General features: G+C 37.7%; 2 protein-coding genes across 5 annotated transcripts in view; one reads left to right on the top strand and one right to left on the bottom strand.

Annotated features, from left to right (window-relative positions):
* Nucleotides 1–9612, top strand: part of prg4b (proteoglycan 4b) — a 41033-nt gene extending 31421 nt beyond the window's left edge. Inside the window, exons 8-13 of the mRNA XM_073063292.1 lie at nt 657–743; nt 1551–1690; nt 4592–4748; nt 5270–5416; nt 6903–7028; nt 9171–9612. Coding sequence (XP_072919393.1) covers nt 657–743; nt 1551–1690; nt 4592–4748; nt 5270–5416; nt 6903–7028; nt 9171–9256 — 743 coding nt within the window. The 3' untranslated portion in view covers nt 9257–9612. The remainder of the gene's footprint in view (nt 1–656; nt 744–1550; nt 1691–4591; nt 4749–5269; nt 5417–6902; nt 7029–9170) is intronic.
* The window catches only part of tprb (translocated promoter region b, nuclear basket protein), a 91696-nt gene continuing 85912 nt past the window's right edge, over nt 9358–15141 (bottom strand). For all 4 annotated transcript variants that reach the window (XM_073063290.1, XM_073063289.1, XM_073063288.1 and 1 more), the window contains exons 48-51: nt 14296–14455; nt 11268–11383; nt 10403–10501; nt 9358–9496 (exon numbers count right to left, since the gene is read on the bottom strand). In XM_073063290.1, coding sequence (XP_072919391.1) covers nt 9441–9496; nt 10403–10501; nt 11268–11383; nt 14296–14455 — 431 coding nt within the window. In that variant the 3' untranslated portion in view covers nt 9358–9440. The remainder of the gene's footprint in view (nt 9497–10402; nt 10502–11267; nt 11384–14295; nt 14456–15141) is intronic.

The raw sequence follows: 15141 nt of genomic DNA, 5'->3' as shown, positions 1-15141 counted from the left end.
TGCATTTCTGGTCATATATCCACAGGAACTATATCAATAAGCTTGAAAGAGTGCAGAAAAAATTTACAAGGATGCTGTTAGGACTAGAGGACCTGAGTTATAGAGAAAGGTTAGGACTTCATTCCTTGGAGTGCAGGAGAATGAGATCTTAAAAATGTATACAAAATGAAGTGGGGTATAGTCAAGATGAACGTATGCAGGCTTTTTCCTCCGAGGTTGGGTGAGATCTAGAGGTCATAGTTTTAGAGTTGACATACTTAAGTAGAATCTAGAGAGGAATTTCACTCAGAAGATGATGTGTGTGTAGAACGAGCTGTCAGCAGAAATGGTAGATGGGAGTACAATTGCACCATTTAAGAGAATTGTGGATAAATGCGTGGATGGGAGGGATATGGTCCAGTAGCAGGTAGATGGGAATAGGCAGAAGATTAGGTCGGTATGGTCTAGATGGTCTAAAGGACTGTAGTACTCTGACTTGAATAATGCTTTAACACTGCATCTCTATGCCACATGACGTTGAATATCACAAGTGGTAAGTTGTCAATGAATTATATAACTAAGCATGAAATGACAAGTTTCAAGAAGTTTTAACAATTATGAAATGTGGATGATTTCTTGATTTTAAAGTCCAATTATTATTAAAATTATCATTTTAGACATCCTTAATGATTCCAATTTGTGTAATAAGAAGCCTTCAGATGCTATGACAACTCTACAAAATGGAACCACATATATTTTTAGAGGTAAGATATTAAAGAAGCTTTGTAGACATAAAAAAATCTAAATGCGAATCTGAATGCTTCTCTTTTCTGATGTGTGGCTGCACCTCTTGGAGAGTGTCCAAGCCTCAACTCTGGACAAATCTCAGAAATTACACATGATTAAAAATGGATGGACTGATCACAAGCTGAGTTAACACAGAGAAATGATTTATGTTTGGCTCATTTTTTTTAATCCAAAGGGAGTGAATGCCAATCAGAAAGGTCGAGTCTGCTGAAGTGGAAATGTTACACCTGCCCAAATGAAACTAACACATTGATGAGGAAGATTGGGAGATGCTGTTGAATGTTTTCCAGTAGAATATAGGATTAAGTAAATTGGAATTTAAATCCATCTGTCTTTGCCAATAATATAATGGCATTAAGTGCTCTGTGCTGATCATATCATTGATTATTTGCCTAGCAATCATTAAGTAGTAGCAGAATCAGGTTTATTATCACAGACACATGTCCAGTAACGTGGTGCTTTGTGACAGTACAGTCAATAAATTACAAATTATAACATGTTACACCAGGAAATATAAAAAATAAGTAGATCAAAAAGAAAGCATAAAGTGAGATCGTGTTCCTGGTCTGTTCAGAATCTGATGGTGGGAGGGAAGAAGCTGTTGCTAAAATGCTGAGTGTGGGGCTTCAGGCTCGTCCCTGATGGTAGCAATGAGAAGTGGGCATGACCTGGATGGCGAGTGTTCTTAATTTTAAATATTGGTGAATACCAGTTATCCTTTCCATTTGACAAAGCTGAATTGTGGCTTAACTTTATGTTTTCAGGCCATTTATTTTGGACAATAAGCCAGAAAGGACAAATATTAGGACATCCTCAAAGGATCAGTGATGTGTGGGGCATTCCATCCCCAATAGACACCGTTTTCACAAGGTGCAACTGCCTTGGAAATACGTACTTTTTTAAGGTAAGTTTCTTTGTCCTATTCCTTGTCCAATGAGGAGATCAAAATAACAATGGTGTTCGTAATTGCTGTAAAGCAGAATGGCTGCTGATTTAACATGTTCCCATGACTAACGTCCCCTCTCACAGCTTTCATTCTAAAGATGCAGAACACAAAAAGTAACCTAGGATCTTTGAAATACAAGATCAATTTGTCCCACACATTGTCATTTCCCTCTGGCTCTGCAATTTATTTATCTAAGTTGATTCGGAAGTTTTTGTAGATTCTGCTCCATCACCCTTCTAGGCTGTTCAGTCCAGATATTACAAAAGGATTTTAGCCTACTGTTTTCATTTTATCTATGCAATCAATTACAAAGTTGCTGCTTACAAGAACTGCAAAAATCTGAATCGCAAAGCAACCATACTGATGCAAAGAGCATCACAAAATTATGCAAACATGGGTCTCCAATTGCACCTCTAAATTAAGACTATGTCAGAAAGGCATTGGAAATTACACTCCTACGTTTGCAATCTATTATCCATAATCTCTGCACTCACCATTGAGGCTAGACAAAAATAAACCAAGGTGGTATGTATGAATGATTGGCATCCTGTCACACTCACCTCAATCATAAGCAAATGCTTTGAGAGGCTGGTCAAGGACTACATCTGCAGCTTGTTACCACCCACGCTGGACTCCCTACAATTTGCCTACCAACATAACCGATGAACAAATGATGTCATAATCACAGCACTACACACCATCCTCACTCACCTGGAAAGGAGGGATGCTTATGTTAGAATGCTGTTCTTGGACTACGGTTCAGCATTCGACAAGAAGCTCGGACACCTTGGCCTGCACCCTGCCTTGTATAGCTGGATCTTGGGCTTCCTGTCAGATCGCCGGCTGGTGGTGAGGATGGGCACCCTCTCCTCTGCCCCTCTGACCCCCAACACAGAAACCCCCAAGAGTTATGTCCTGAGCCCCCTCCTCTACTCCCTATACACTCATGACTGTGTTGTTGTGCACAGCTCCAATCCGCTGATCAAATTTGCAGATGACACAACATTGATAGGTCTAATTTCCAACAATGATGAATTGAATTGAATTAACTTTATTTCTTACGTTCTTCATATACATGAGTAAAAATCATTACGTTACATCTCCATCTAAATGTGCAATCACAGTCATTTATAATAAATGTAAGTCAATGTAATATAGAATACACTCAAATCAGCATGAGTCCATCAGTCTGGTGGCCTGGTGGAAGAAGCTGTCCTGGAGCCTGTTGGTCCTGGCTTTTATGCTGCGGTACCGCTTCCTGGATGGTAGCAGCGGGAATAGATTGGGTCCGCAATGATCTTATGGGACCTTTTTACACACCTGTCCTTCTAAATGTTCTGAATCATGGGAAGTTTACAACTACAGATGTGCTGGGCTGTCCGCACCACTCTCTGCAGAGTCCTGTGATTAAGGGAGGCACAGTTCCTATACCAGGCAGTGATGCAGCCAGTCAGGATGCTCTCAATTGTGCCCCTGTAGAAAGTTCTTAGGACTTGGGGAAAGTTCTCAGGATTTGGCTTACAGAGAAGTCAATGCCCTGACACAGTGGAAAACAACCTCTCTCTCAATGTTGAAAAAAGTTAATTATGGATTACAGGAGGAAAGGAGACAGGCTAGCCCCTATTGACATCAATGGGACTGTATTTGAGAGGGTGAGTATTTTCAAGTGTCTTGGTATACACATCACTGGGGATCTCACCTGGACTGTACGTACCAACTGTGTGGTGAAAAAGCACAACAGCACCTCCTTCATCTTAAGGTGGCTGAAGAAGTTTGGCATGAATCCCCAAATCCTCAGTACTTTCTTCAGGGGCACCATCATTGAGAGCACCCTGACTGTGTCACCGCCTGGTCCGGGAATTGTACTACCCTCAATCACAGGGCACTGCAGAGCACGGTGTGGACAGCCCAGCACATCTGTGGATGTGAACTTCCCTCTATTCAGGACATTTACAGCAGCAGGTGTGTAAAAAGGGCCCGGAGGATCATCAGGGACTCCAGCCACCCCAACCACAAACGGTTTCTGCCTAGCAAATGGTACTGCAGCATTAAGGCCAAGACTAACAGGCCAGCTTTTTTCACCAGGCCATCAAATTTATCAATACACATTGATCTGAATGTATACAGAACAATTATGTACACAATCAGTTTTTAGGCAATATCCTACATTTTCTTTCCTTATTGTTGTACATAGCAAAGGAGACGCAACATAAAAGATTTTTACTCCCTTGTTGTGAGATGAATGAAAAAATGTTTTAAAATCTGATTCTAGTACACAAGCTACCATTAAGAGAGGTGGTGAAAAAGTACAGGTAAAATGCAGAGAGCTTATTCTCCAAGAATACCACAAAACAATGAACTGCTTTGTTTTGATCAACATCTGATAATAACAATAAATTTGTATTGAACATGCCCACAATTAAAATCAAAAGGCAACTGTCATAACCAGAGGTACTTTGTGTTCAATTCGCCATGTGTTTAATTGACCATGGGCTCAGCTTCCAGCTGATTGGGGGGTGGGGGGGGGGGGGATCTTGTAACACCTCTAGCGTTGCAAAAACTATGAAGAAATTGGGAGCAGAATTGTACTCGGAAATACTACTTGGTAGGTGACTCCTTGTACTCAAATTTAGGTACTGTAAAAACTGAGCAGTGTGAATAACAATGAATTCCATTTATTGAACTTCCTGCAAATGTATCCAATGTACAGCAGAATGAGTTTTAAAAAGAACCAAATGGAATGTGTTAACAATGCGATGGATGTTTAATTTGAATTCCCACCTACTTAAGTGTGTCAGTTTATTAATTGCATTTCAATAGAAACTTCTCTTAAAACATCAATTCTTGTTGAATTTATAGGGAGACCAGTACTGGCGATTTCAGAATGGGCACATGGACAGTGGCTATCCTCGAAGAATTGCGGCCGGCTTTTCAGGATTGAGCGGCGAAATAACGGCTGCACTTTCAGTGGCTGCATACCGTAACAGACCTGAAACGGTGTATTTCTTCAAAAAAGGTTATTTCGATTCCCTTGTAAAAATGTTTTCCCTATTTATTTTTTCTGATTAATGAATGTTTACACATGCAATGCATCATATCGTATTTTAATGTTTGTCTTCCAATGTACACTATTTGATTACTAAACATCAGACATTATTAACTAGAGCAACCTGGGTTTGATCAAAGGTGTTCTGTGCAGTTCTCATGTTCGCCTTTTAACTGTGGTGCTCAGTACCCATGTACTCAGGTTTGCTTCCCTATCCCAAAGATGTTGGTATGTGAATTGGCCATTGAAAATAGCACTAGTGTAGGCAAATAGAACTAGAAATTAGGGGGAGTTGAAAGGAATGAGAGGGAAATAAGACATGGATCGGGACTGATTATACTGCTTTGTTGTGAGATAGCATGGACTTGTCGGGCTAATTAGCTGTCTTTCATTGTAAGTAATTCTCTTTAAGTTTGTGCAACTGCAGCTGCACTGTAAACGCACAAAATTTGGGAATTAATTGTCATAATCAAATGTATTCTGTATTCCAGGTGGATTATACCAGAAATATGTATATCAAAGACCCATCTCATCTTGCCCACTAGAACGTACTCACATCCCAATTTATCATGTGGCAAGACGTTACAGGCGGCAAACAATGGTTGCCATGCAGAAAAGCAGGAAACTTCAAAATATAGGTACAGAATTCTTGTGTGTGCAGATTCAGTAACTAAAGTACATGGTTTTGAAGCCATCTTGTAGAGTTCAAAGTTAGTCAACTTCCAAAACAATTAAAATTTAATATTTGACTGTCAGGGATATTTTCCGTCATTGGCTAGGCTAAGATTCATACCTTTGAGTATTAAGGAAAATGGAGATGCCAATAAACAATTTTACTGAATTAAACTGAATTTTATTTGGCTCAATTACTACTTCTGTTGTGCAAATATAAAATTTAAACTTTGTTCTGCACACATTCTTAAGTATGACATGCACAACTATTCAAAAATGATAGTTATGGAACAGCAAATTATATACTTCTTCCAAAAAAAAAAGCCACAATGGATAATTTTGCAGAAAGCACAAAAATAAGCACATTGCTGCTATATATGTGGCTATTTATGAGTTTCGCAAATGTTGATCTAATTATTATAATTGCTTAGAAATTAAGCAATTACTTTTTTAATATCATTTTTTTCAGGTGCAAGTTATTTAATGGTATAATCGGGAATGATGCTAGTGTTTCAACCCATTGATGAATTGACCTGTCTGGACTTTTTTTTAAAAATCAAAAAAAGATTTGCATTAGAACAGATCAGAAACACCTGGTAATTCTCCATTTGCAGTTTTTTGGTGAACCCCCCCCCCCCCAAACAGATACTATCAACCTTTTGATTAGAATGTCTAAGTAGAGCAATTGCGGAGAGAGAAAAATGAGGGCAACTTTTTTTTTTAAGATAAGCATCAGGCTCTTACCGTATAGTTAAAATTAATGCAAATTGTCATAAATCTTGAATGTATCATTAAAACTGAATAATGTTGAATGATCCTTCTCACCCTAGGTAGCTGTATTTGAAGCTAATATTTGGAAACATTGGTTGAAAGCTATTTCTACAAGATCCGTTTGTAGTAGTGATTACCAAAGTAAATTTCTTGTCTCCCATATTTACATGAAGTTGCTGGAAGATTAATTTCCCAATTGCATACCAAGGTAGATTAACTGAGATTTGCCTGGTAACATCTACATCTCAGTTGGAAGGCAGTGAGTTTGTCCCATTCCAAAGAACAAAAATCCAAAGCTGACTATCCTGTGCAGTACTGAGAGATTGTTGCATAAAAGAGCTGCCATAGGATGAAATCACTGAAAGTCCTGTTGCTGTCAGGAATCTGTGAATTCCTTTGACATTATTTCAAACAGTGGCAAAGTTAAAGTTACATTCTAGCCATTGAAAAAAAATTCATCAGCAGGCTCAAGCTAATAAGAACCAGAAGTATGCAAGTTAGTCACTGTGCTCCTATGCTTCAAAGAACTTATCAAGGCATCATGTGAAGTTCTGGAGTAGAACGAGTTTTTCCAGAATGAGTGACTGAATCAGCTCAAAAGAAAGGAAAATACATTAACTACTTCCCTTGTGTTACGCAATAAAATAATTTACCTTCCACTGCATATCAACTTTCTTTCAGCTCAACTTTCTGTTGAAATGTTAATACGGAAAAACTGGCATGGCCTTCCTCTAACAGTCACATCAGCCATTTCACTTCCAAATCCTGGACTTCCAGAAAAATATGAATATTATGTGCTCTCACATGGTAAGTTCAGCTTGATTTCTTTCTGTGCACTTGGCTATCAACAGGATATTTAAGGATGAGTAAAACTTTTACTCTATTTAAACAAGTTTAACAGCAGCTGTCAAAAATATTAGTCATTTCAGTGAAGGGGAGTATTTTTGTTAAATCAGCAGATGTTTGTTAAATCATCAGGTCAATAAACTGGAAGTATGAAAGACCATAAACAATAAATGCCTCTGCCTATTTATTAGTAAAAAAAATGTTCTTTTAGAGGTTGGGATAAAGGTAATTTTCTAATTACCAAGATGTGGAAAGTACAGTATCTGAGAACATAGACCATTATATTGGGACACCAGTTTTTCCACCATTATTTTAATAAAGATTTAAATTCCAAATTTGCACAAAACATTAAGAAGCCCAATTAGTTGCAAAAAAAATTTAAAAATCACTAAAAAATATTGTGGGAAGTAAACTTACTGAAATACATCTCTTGGTGGAGGCATGACATCATCCTCCTCCTGGGAAAAGTGGAAGAGAATTCAAAATATTTGCTTAAAGGCAAAATGTAGAATTGAAGGCATAAAAGGAATTGGGCATCTTAATGCACAAGATACTAAAAGGCATCAGATAAATACAGAAAGAATAAACTGAAAACTGGAGACTTCAAGTAGTGCTGCAACACTGAAAAACAGCAGTTAATTTTTTTACTTCAGTACTTGCCTGCACTAAGCCCATACCCCTCAATTTCTTAACATCCAAGAATCTGTTCTAAAAATACTCAGTTTCCTGAATAGGTAATACACATCAATTTGGTGGAACTGTTACTCCTCTGCCCTGCATGGCTAACACTTGAGAGATACTGGTATTACAATCTCCAGTCAGAGAACATCATTGCAGCTTACCATTCCTCAGTCTTCTAAGCGTGAGAGAAAAGGCCCAGACTTTCCTCAGATAACAAGATTCTCAGCACAGGAAATAATCTGATAAATTTTGTTGCATCCATTCCACTACAGATATTTCCTCTTTTAGGTAAGAGACCAGGCCTGTACATTCTACTCCTAAGCAATTTCACTTGGGTACCACAATATATGATCATAAAGCACCAATTTTGTAACTCATAAGAATGTGTGCTTCAGTCTGGTAAAAACTCAGCAGCAGTACTTGGCACCTATCTCAAAGATCTTGTGCCCTTGAAACTTAATACGACTAATTTACTGGGATAGCAGAATTTGCAGCACTATATAATGGAGCAGAGTTGTGCAAACCTGACTGTACTTCGAGTTTAGAATTTTCAAAGTGACAAGTTTGAAATGGTATGGAACCAAATTAGATTTCGTATTCCTGTTCTTAAGACCAAAGGCATTTTTTTTGTTGAAGATAGCAATATGCACAGATAAAAGCATAAGGTCAATAGAGTTTGTGTGCAAAAGATTAGTCTTATTCCAACATCATAAAGAATTGTAATAATACTGTTAAGTGTTGCATCATCAGTCTTTCAAAGAAAACAGCTCACAGCACCTCTTACATACCCAAATCAGACAGCATCCAGAGAGAGAGAAATGAAGTTCGAAGTTCAAGTTTAAGTTTGATAATCTTTCACCAGAACCGGAAATGTTAGTTGCATTTCTCTCTCCACAGATACTGACTGACCTGCAGAGTATTTCCAGCATTTTTATTTTCATTTCAGGTTTCCAGAACCTAGAAAATGTTGCCTGTTGATTTCAGATGCAAATGTTGTTTATTTGAGATTAAAATTATGGAATTGACAAAGGTTCTATAATCCCTTCAGTAGTGATAGTGGGTGAAAAATAACCCTGTTCTTACATTAGAATCACAAACCATGAATAGAAGGAAAAAAAACCTCCTTTGTAGTAAGCTTGCTTATTAAAAGTTAGAACTCTGACAAGAGCTTCCTTCCTATCGTCTCCACCCCGAATGATTTGTCATTGAAGATATTTTAACTGTATAAAGATCGGATGTATAGTATAATCAAAATAACTTACTTTGCTAACTACAAGCGAGCAATGTAAGCATTTCAAATTTCAATTTTACATTGTTTTAAGATCCTTTCCAATCCACACAGTAAAAGGAAACAACTTCTAGTTTTAAAACTAAATATTTCATGTGTCTGATCATTCCTTCGTTTACTTCTCTCCATTTTAGCTAAATCCTACAGGGTTGATCCAGTGAACCAGAAAGCTACTTATATGAAAAGAAGTATAACAAAGGATGTGTACAAATGCCTTTAACAAACCAAAAAGGAAAGAATATCAAGTTTCAACATAAATTAAAAAGGAAAGCATTTTATTCTTCCATGGAAAAAAACTAACAGAACAGGAACCCACAGATGTTGGAAGTTCAAGAATTTGTTTTATTTAGCAAGAAGCCAAACCAATGACTAGACATCAATACACTTCACATGGTACATGTTCTTCAACTATGATTTCCTCTGTTTATGCCTCTTCTTCCTCCCATTGAAAGGTTCATACCTGGAAATGGGAAACAATAACCTGGAATTATGACAGAGAACAATTGCTTTATAAAATGAATTATTTCCTTGTTGTGTTACAATATAACCATGTACAATTAAAAACTGAAGCATAAATATGTAGCCTTTTTACATATTGCAGATTGCACACTCCAAAATGTTTATTTACTGGTAAATTTACAACTCTTGAAACCCTGATCCGTTTAGCATGATGATAAGCAGTTATTTAACCCTTAGGTAGTGTCTGTATGGTGCTTGCAACTTCTCCCACGATCCAAAGGGTTTCCTTTGGATTCTTCCCACATCTTAAGGAGGTGCTGATAGGTTAACTGGCTACTGTAATTATGCCTTAGATGGCAAAACAATCAAAGGGCAGTTGCTAGGCATCTGAGTGAAAATGAGTTGTAGGAATACACAAAAATGGGACTCTATTGGTGCAATGCATTTCTATATCATAAAAGAAGAATACTGTTATCTCAAGCATGACTTTCTCAAATGCCATTCCTTGGAATCAAATCTGCAAAGATCAATATACTTAACCTAGAACTGAGGCCATATTCTACCTAACAAAGATTTTTGCTGGGTCAGTTGGCTCCGTCACCAGACTGACTCTAATCTTAGATTTCCACCCCACCACATGCCTAAGAAAAACGTTCTCTGGTCTGAACAAACGTATGCAGCCCCCTGCTTTCCAATTCCAATCTTCAACTTGTTCAATTCACTTCACCACTCAAGAACCACTCAGGAAGGAATTCCTTTTCACCACTTTGCATGTACTCTTAAATATCATAAAATCCCATCTCAAAACTGCTGCCAAAAGACTCCAGTCAAAATCCCTCTTTTTCCTGCTTGGTGTTCATTTCTCCCCTATAAAACAGGGTCTGACACAAAATGAAATGGTTCTTGCCTCTTCGGCTAATGAACTGTCGTCCTCGAGCTGCAATTCTCCCCATTTGTGGATAAAGTCGTACTCTCCTCAAAGGTTTAGGCTGTGTGATGGCAGCATCTATAAAAAAAAATATCAAAATTGATATTCAAAGAAGGGGATAAACAAGGACATTAAGCCTAAATTAAAACACTTAGGATACTGGTAGCTTCAAGACAAACAACAGGTTTCTCCTGTTCTTTTTAATAAATAGCCTCCAAAGGTGATCTTAACTCACCTGTACAGTAATGCCTCAACCACTGAGGTAAACTAATAACCTCTGAAGCAGAAGGCTACAGGTTTAAAACCCACTGAAAAGCCCAATACAAAATTAATCTGATATTCCAGTATGGTATGGAAGGAGTTCAGAATTGTTAGAGGTGTGGTGTTAAGAGGTGTTAAATCAGGGCACTTTTTCTCGATTGATTCAAGAAAGAAGACACAGTATGATACGAGTTCCTAAAAAGAACTGGTGTCTTCGGTAATTTATGCTTCAATGAGCACTTGCAAAAAAAGTTGATCGTGACACTGCCACTTGTGGGACCTTGCTGCCAACTTTCCAGCTTTGCACTTCCATCAGATGCAAAGCACAATGATAAATCTCAAAGACTTAAGAGGTGTGATGCTGTGAAAAGGCCTTACAAAATTGCATATATCTTTCTGCAAAAAAAAACACAAATTTTAAATATGCTTTTCATTATATCTTGTGGAACTAGCAATATTGCTCCCCTCTGAATTTGTTCTCATTGACTGGCAATGCCTTTCAGCACAAGGGCACCATGTGCAATCTGCAAGCTGTTTAAAAACAATATACACAAATCCACCATAGCCTTCTAAAATTACATACCAGCTGAACTGGAAGGAGGATCCTGGCTAGTGGATGGAATATCAGATTCGTCTGAAGGTTGGGCAGATTCTTCCTCCTGATGTCCTTCAATTTCCAACATAACATCTGAACTAAGACTAGGGAAGGAAAAGCACTTTTAGTTTATCTGCTAACCACTGCGGAGTATGAAACTTTTCTCATAAGATTCATTATGAATAATTATAAATGGAACATGTATATTACAGTCACACTAAAACAAAAAATAAACAAACTATGCTAGAGCATAAGCACGTCAATGAACCTCTAGAAATAAATATATACAATTTCCAATCTACGATTTGGACAGATAGTTGATTTGAGTTATGTTGATGCCTTTGAAGAAAAAGAAATAGGAAATGAAAAAAGATGTTAAACCAAACTATCAAATGCACAATAGCAGAGATCATTGATCTGATGAATACAATTCACTTCCTCAACCAGAATTAAGAAAATGCTTGGTAAATGTTAACTAAATGTACTTAAACTAAAATCATAACAAGCACAACCAAGGTGTCACAGTTAACAATTGCATGAGCAAATTTTCATCTCAGAATCCCACACTGAACATCCAGAACAGCTCTACACCCTGGATCTGTAATTCTTAAATGGACCTTAATTGTTGTTCAGCAAAAATCCTGTATGCCACACTTCATTTACAATATTTAAAATGGAAAATGTTGCATTGCTCTGGTGAGCATGATTTTCCATCATACGGGTACATGTAAAAAGGGACTTGGGCTCTAACAGCATAGAATACATCATATAGAGTTGAAGCTTCTTTTATTTGAAATGTATAGGTGTTGGGTGGGGGGGGGGTGAGGTTTTTGGAGATCAAAGTAATAGAAACAAGATTCTGCACTGGATAACAGTTTATCGTATGATTTGGTGAAAATAAGAGGATAAGTCATTGTTACATTCATTACACTATTCAATGGACAGATTGGTATGGAAAATAGTTAAGTTTGATCTGTGAGCTATTATGCACAGCATAGCAAAAACATCTCAACAAACCAATTCCTATATAATGGCAAGCTGGAAGAATTTTTATCTTGTCCCAAGACCTACGTTCCTTACACACTAGTCTTCGTAATTAAGAGTCCAAGAACATGGAAGCAGGCCCTTTAGCCTAACTCAATCATTTTAACCATAATGCATATCCAAGCTAATCCAATTCATCTGTATTAAATCCAGATCCTTCTAAATCTTTGATATCCATCTACCTGTCCAACTGTCTTTTAAAAGATGTCATTTTACCTGCCTCAACCACTTATTCTGGCAGCTCACTGCATATATATATCATCTCCTTGTGTAAAAAGAAAGCTGCCATCAGTTTCTATTAAATCTTTCCCCTCTCATCTAAAGCTGTATGTTCTAGCTCTTGATTCCTCAACCCTGGGGAAAAAGACTTGTGCAATCATCTTAGCTATGCATCTCATGATTACATTCAATCTCTATAACATAGTGCCACTCAGTCTCCGATGCTGTAATGAACAAAGTCCTGGCCTATTCAACCTCACCCTGTGATTCAAGACACCCTTGGGCCCTGGCAATTTCCTTGTAAAACTTGCTGCATGCTGCATTCTTTCCAGTTTAATAGCGTCTTTAACCAGATGATAGACAGGATGACCAACATTGCAAATGCTGCCTCACCAACGTCAAGCATACCTAACATTACATCTATACTCTGTACCTGGAAAGATGAAGGTCACCATACAAAAAAGCTTTCACCATCATTGTGTCTACCTGTCACTGCAAACTTTCATGGAACTATAATTCCAAGGTCCCCTTGTTCTACAAGATTCTGCAAGAACTTACTACTCACTATGAACGTTCTACCTCGATTCGACTTTCCAATATGCCGCACTTTGCATTCAAGTAAATTAAACTTCATTCCCAAGTCCCTTATACAACTGACTAAGATCACGTTGTAATTCCCGATGACCTTCCCTGTTGATGATACCAGTGTCATCTGCAAACTTATTAATTAGGGGTTACATGTTTTTTAACATTTTGCAGGCCAAGATATCAACATGAATAGAGGGGTCATCAGCACATCTCAATAAAAGGCACGACTTGTGCCTAGGGCATTGGTTTCTATATATTCCATACATGTGTCTTCTGCAAACATACTGATCAAGCCCTCCACATTATTCACTTCTGTTATAAACAGGAAGGGTGCCAGCAATGAGACCTGTGAAACACCAATAGTTACCAATATCTAAATCATAAAAACAACACTCCACCATCATGCTCTGTGCCCCTTGGCCAATTTAACACATTTTATATTCATCTGAACTTCCCCTTTTCCCTGGAACCCACGAGCCCTAGCCTTTTGGATTGGTCTCCCAAATGTGAAGCACTCAACTGAAAGTCCATGCATTGTCATCACTCATATAAACTCTTGAAAATATTCAAACAGATTGATGAGACAGGATCTGTCATGCTAGCCATCTCTGACCAGTCCCTATCTTTCCATATGCTCATGAATCCAACTCAAGTTTTTCTAATTAATTTCCCTATGACTGTCATTAGGCTCATTTATCTGTAATTAACAGGCTCTATTCTTGCTGTCCTCCTTGAAAAGGAGAACTATGTTCACCATCCTCCAACCATTTAGTACCTCACATGTGGCTAGCAAACATCTCAAAGCCCCAGCAATCACTTCCCTTGCATCCCATAAAAGCCCAGCTTACATCTCATCCTGCTCTGATTTGTCTACCTTTAAGATCACCAAGGCATTAATTACTACTTCCTTCTTTTATGAAGTCAATTTCCTTTGTAAATACCAATTAAAAGTATTACTTAGGATCTTATCTATGCCTTCTTTTTCCATACAGTTGGTCAATTCATCTTTGATGTACAGTCCATTGAAAATATAGTCAAATTAAATTGCTGAAGGCCATTTCCAAGAAAGTGTTAATTTTTGGGAAACTGTAACAAATTGATCAATTGTAAAGTCAATGATTAAAAATAAGTGCTAATAGTGAACAGCATTAGTCCTTCTTCTTACCCTTCCTGGTCTGCTCCTTCAATAAACACTTCATCACCATCATCACCACCTCCAGATTCAACTGTGCTCGACAGATTGCTCGTGGATGTTGCAACCATAGGAACAGACTGGGAGGCATGCTCCGTTATATCTGTTTGTGGTCCCTCACTGAAAACAGTCACTGAAAGGAAAAAGTTGCTATGTATGTATATGGGGTTACAACATTTTTAAAACATCAACTGATGAGGCAACAAGTATGTAGTATTACTATACTTACTTAAGAATGCAAATACATTGAAAGTAGTTCAAAAGAAAAGCTTACCTACAAAAAGGAAAGATTACCTTACAAGGGAATGTTTGGACAGGCTAGGCTTGCACCGCAGGAGTTTGAGAGAATCTGAGAGGACTTGACTGAAATATTTAAGATCCTTGGGGGTCTTGAAAAAGTAGTATGCTTGTTTTGCTGAAGGAGAATCTAAAAGTTGGGGGGGGGGGTGCTACTTAAAAAGTGGATACCATTTTGAGAGAAGGAAAATAAAAAAATTTCTGGTCATGCGTCCTTGGAATTTTTTACATGCAAAAACTCAAGCTGCCTTCAGAATCAATAACTGAAAGAATCCTCACATTGAATATGTAATCACTGAGTTCACCAACACAAAACCTCAACTATCATTGCAATCCACAGATAGTTCCATCTTACAAAAGGGTGAGGTAAAACAAAAAGCTATTCAATTAAAAAAAGACTCTCAACACAACAATGGGTTGAATAATCTCACAAGGAGTTCCTCAAGTCTACTCGTCATTCAATGTCACAGCAGATATATAGCTTTTTTTAAAAAAAAAATTATAAATGCATTTTTCCCTTTC

Source organism: Hemitrygon akajei, chromosome 12 (genome assembly GCF_048418815.1).
Source record: "Hemitrygon akajei chromosome 12, sHemAka1.3, whole genome shotgun sequence".
Classification (NCBI taxonomy): Eukaryota; Metazoa; Chordata; class Chondrichthyes; order Myliobatiformes; family Dasyatidae; genus Hemitrygon; species Hemitrygon akajei.
This window is presented reverse-complemented; position numbering and strand designations above follow the sequence as displayed.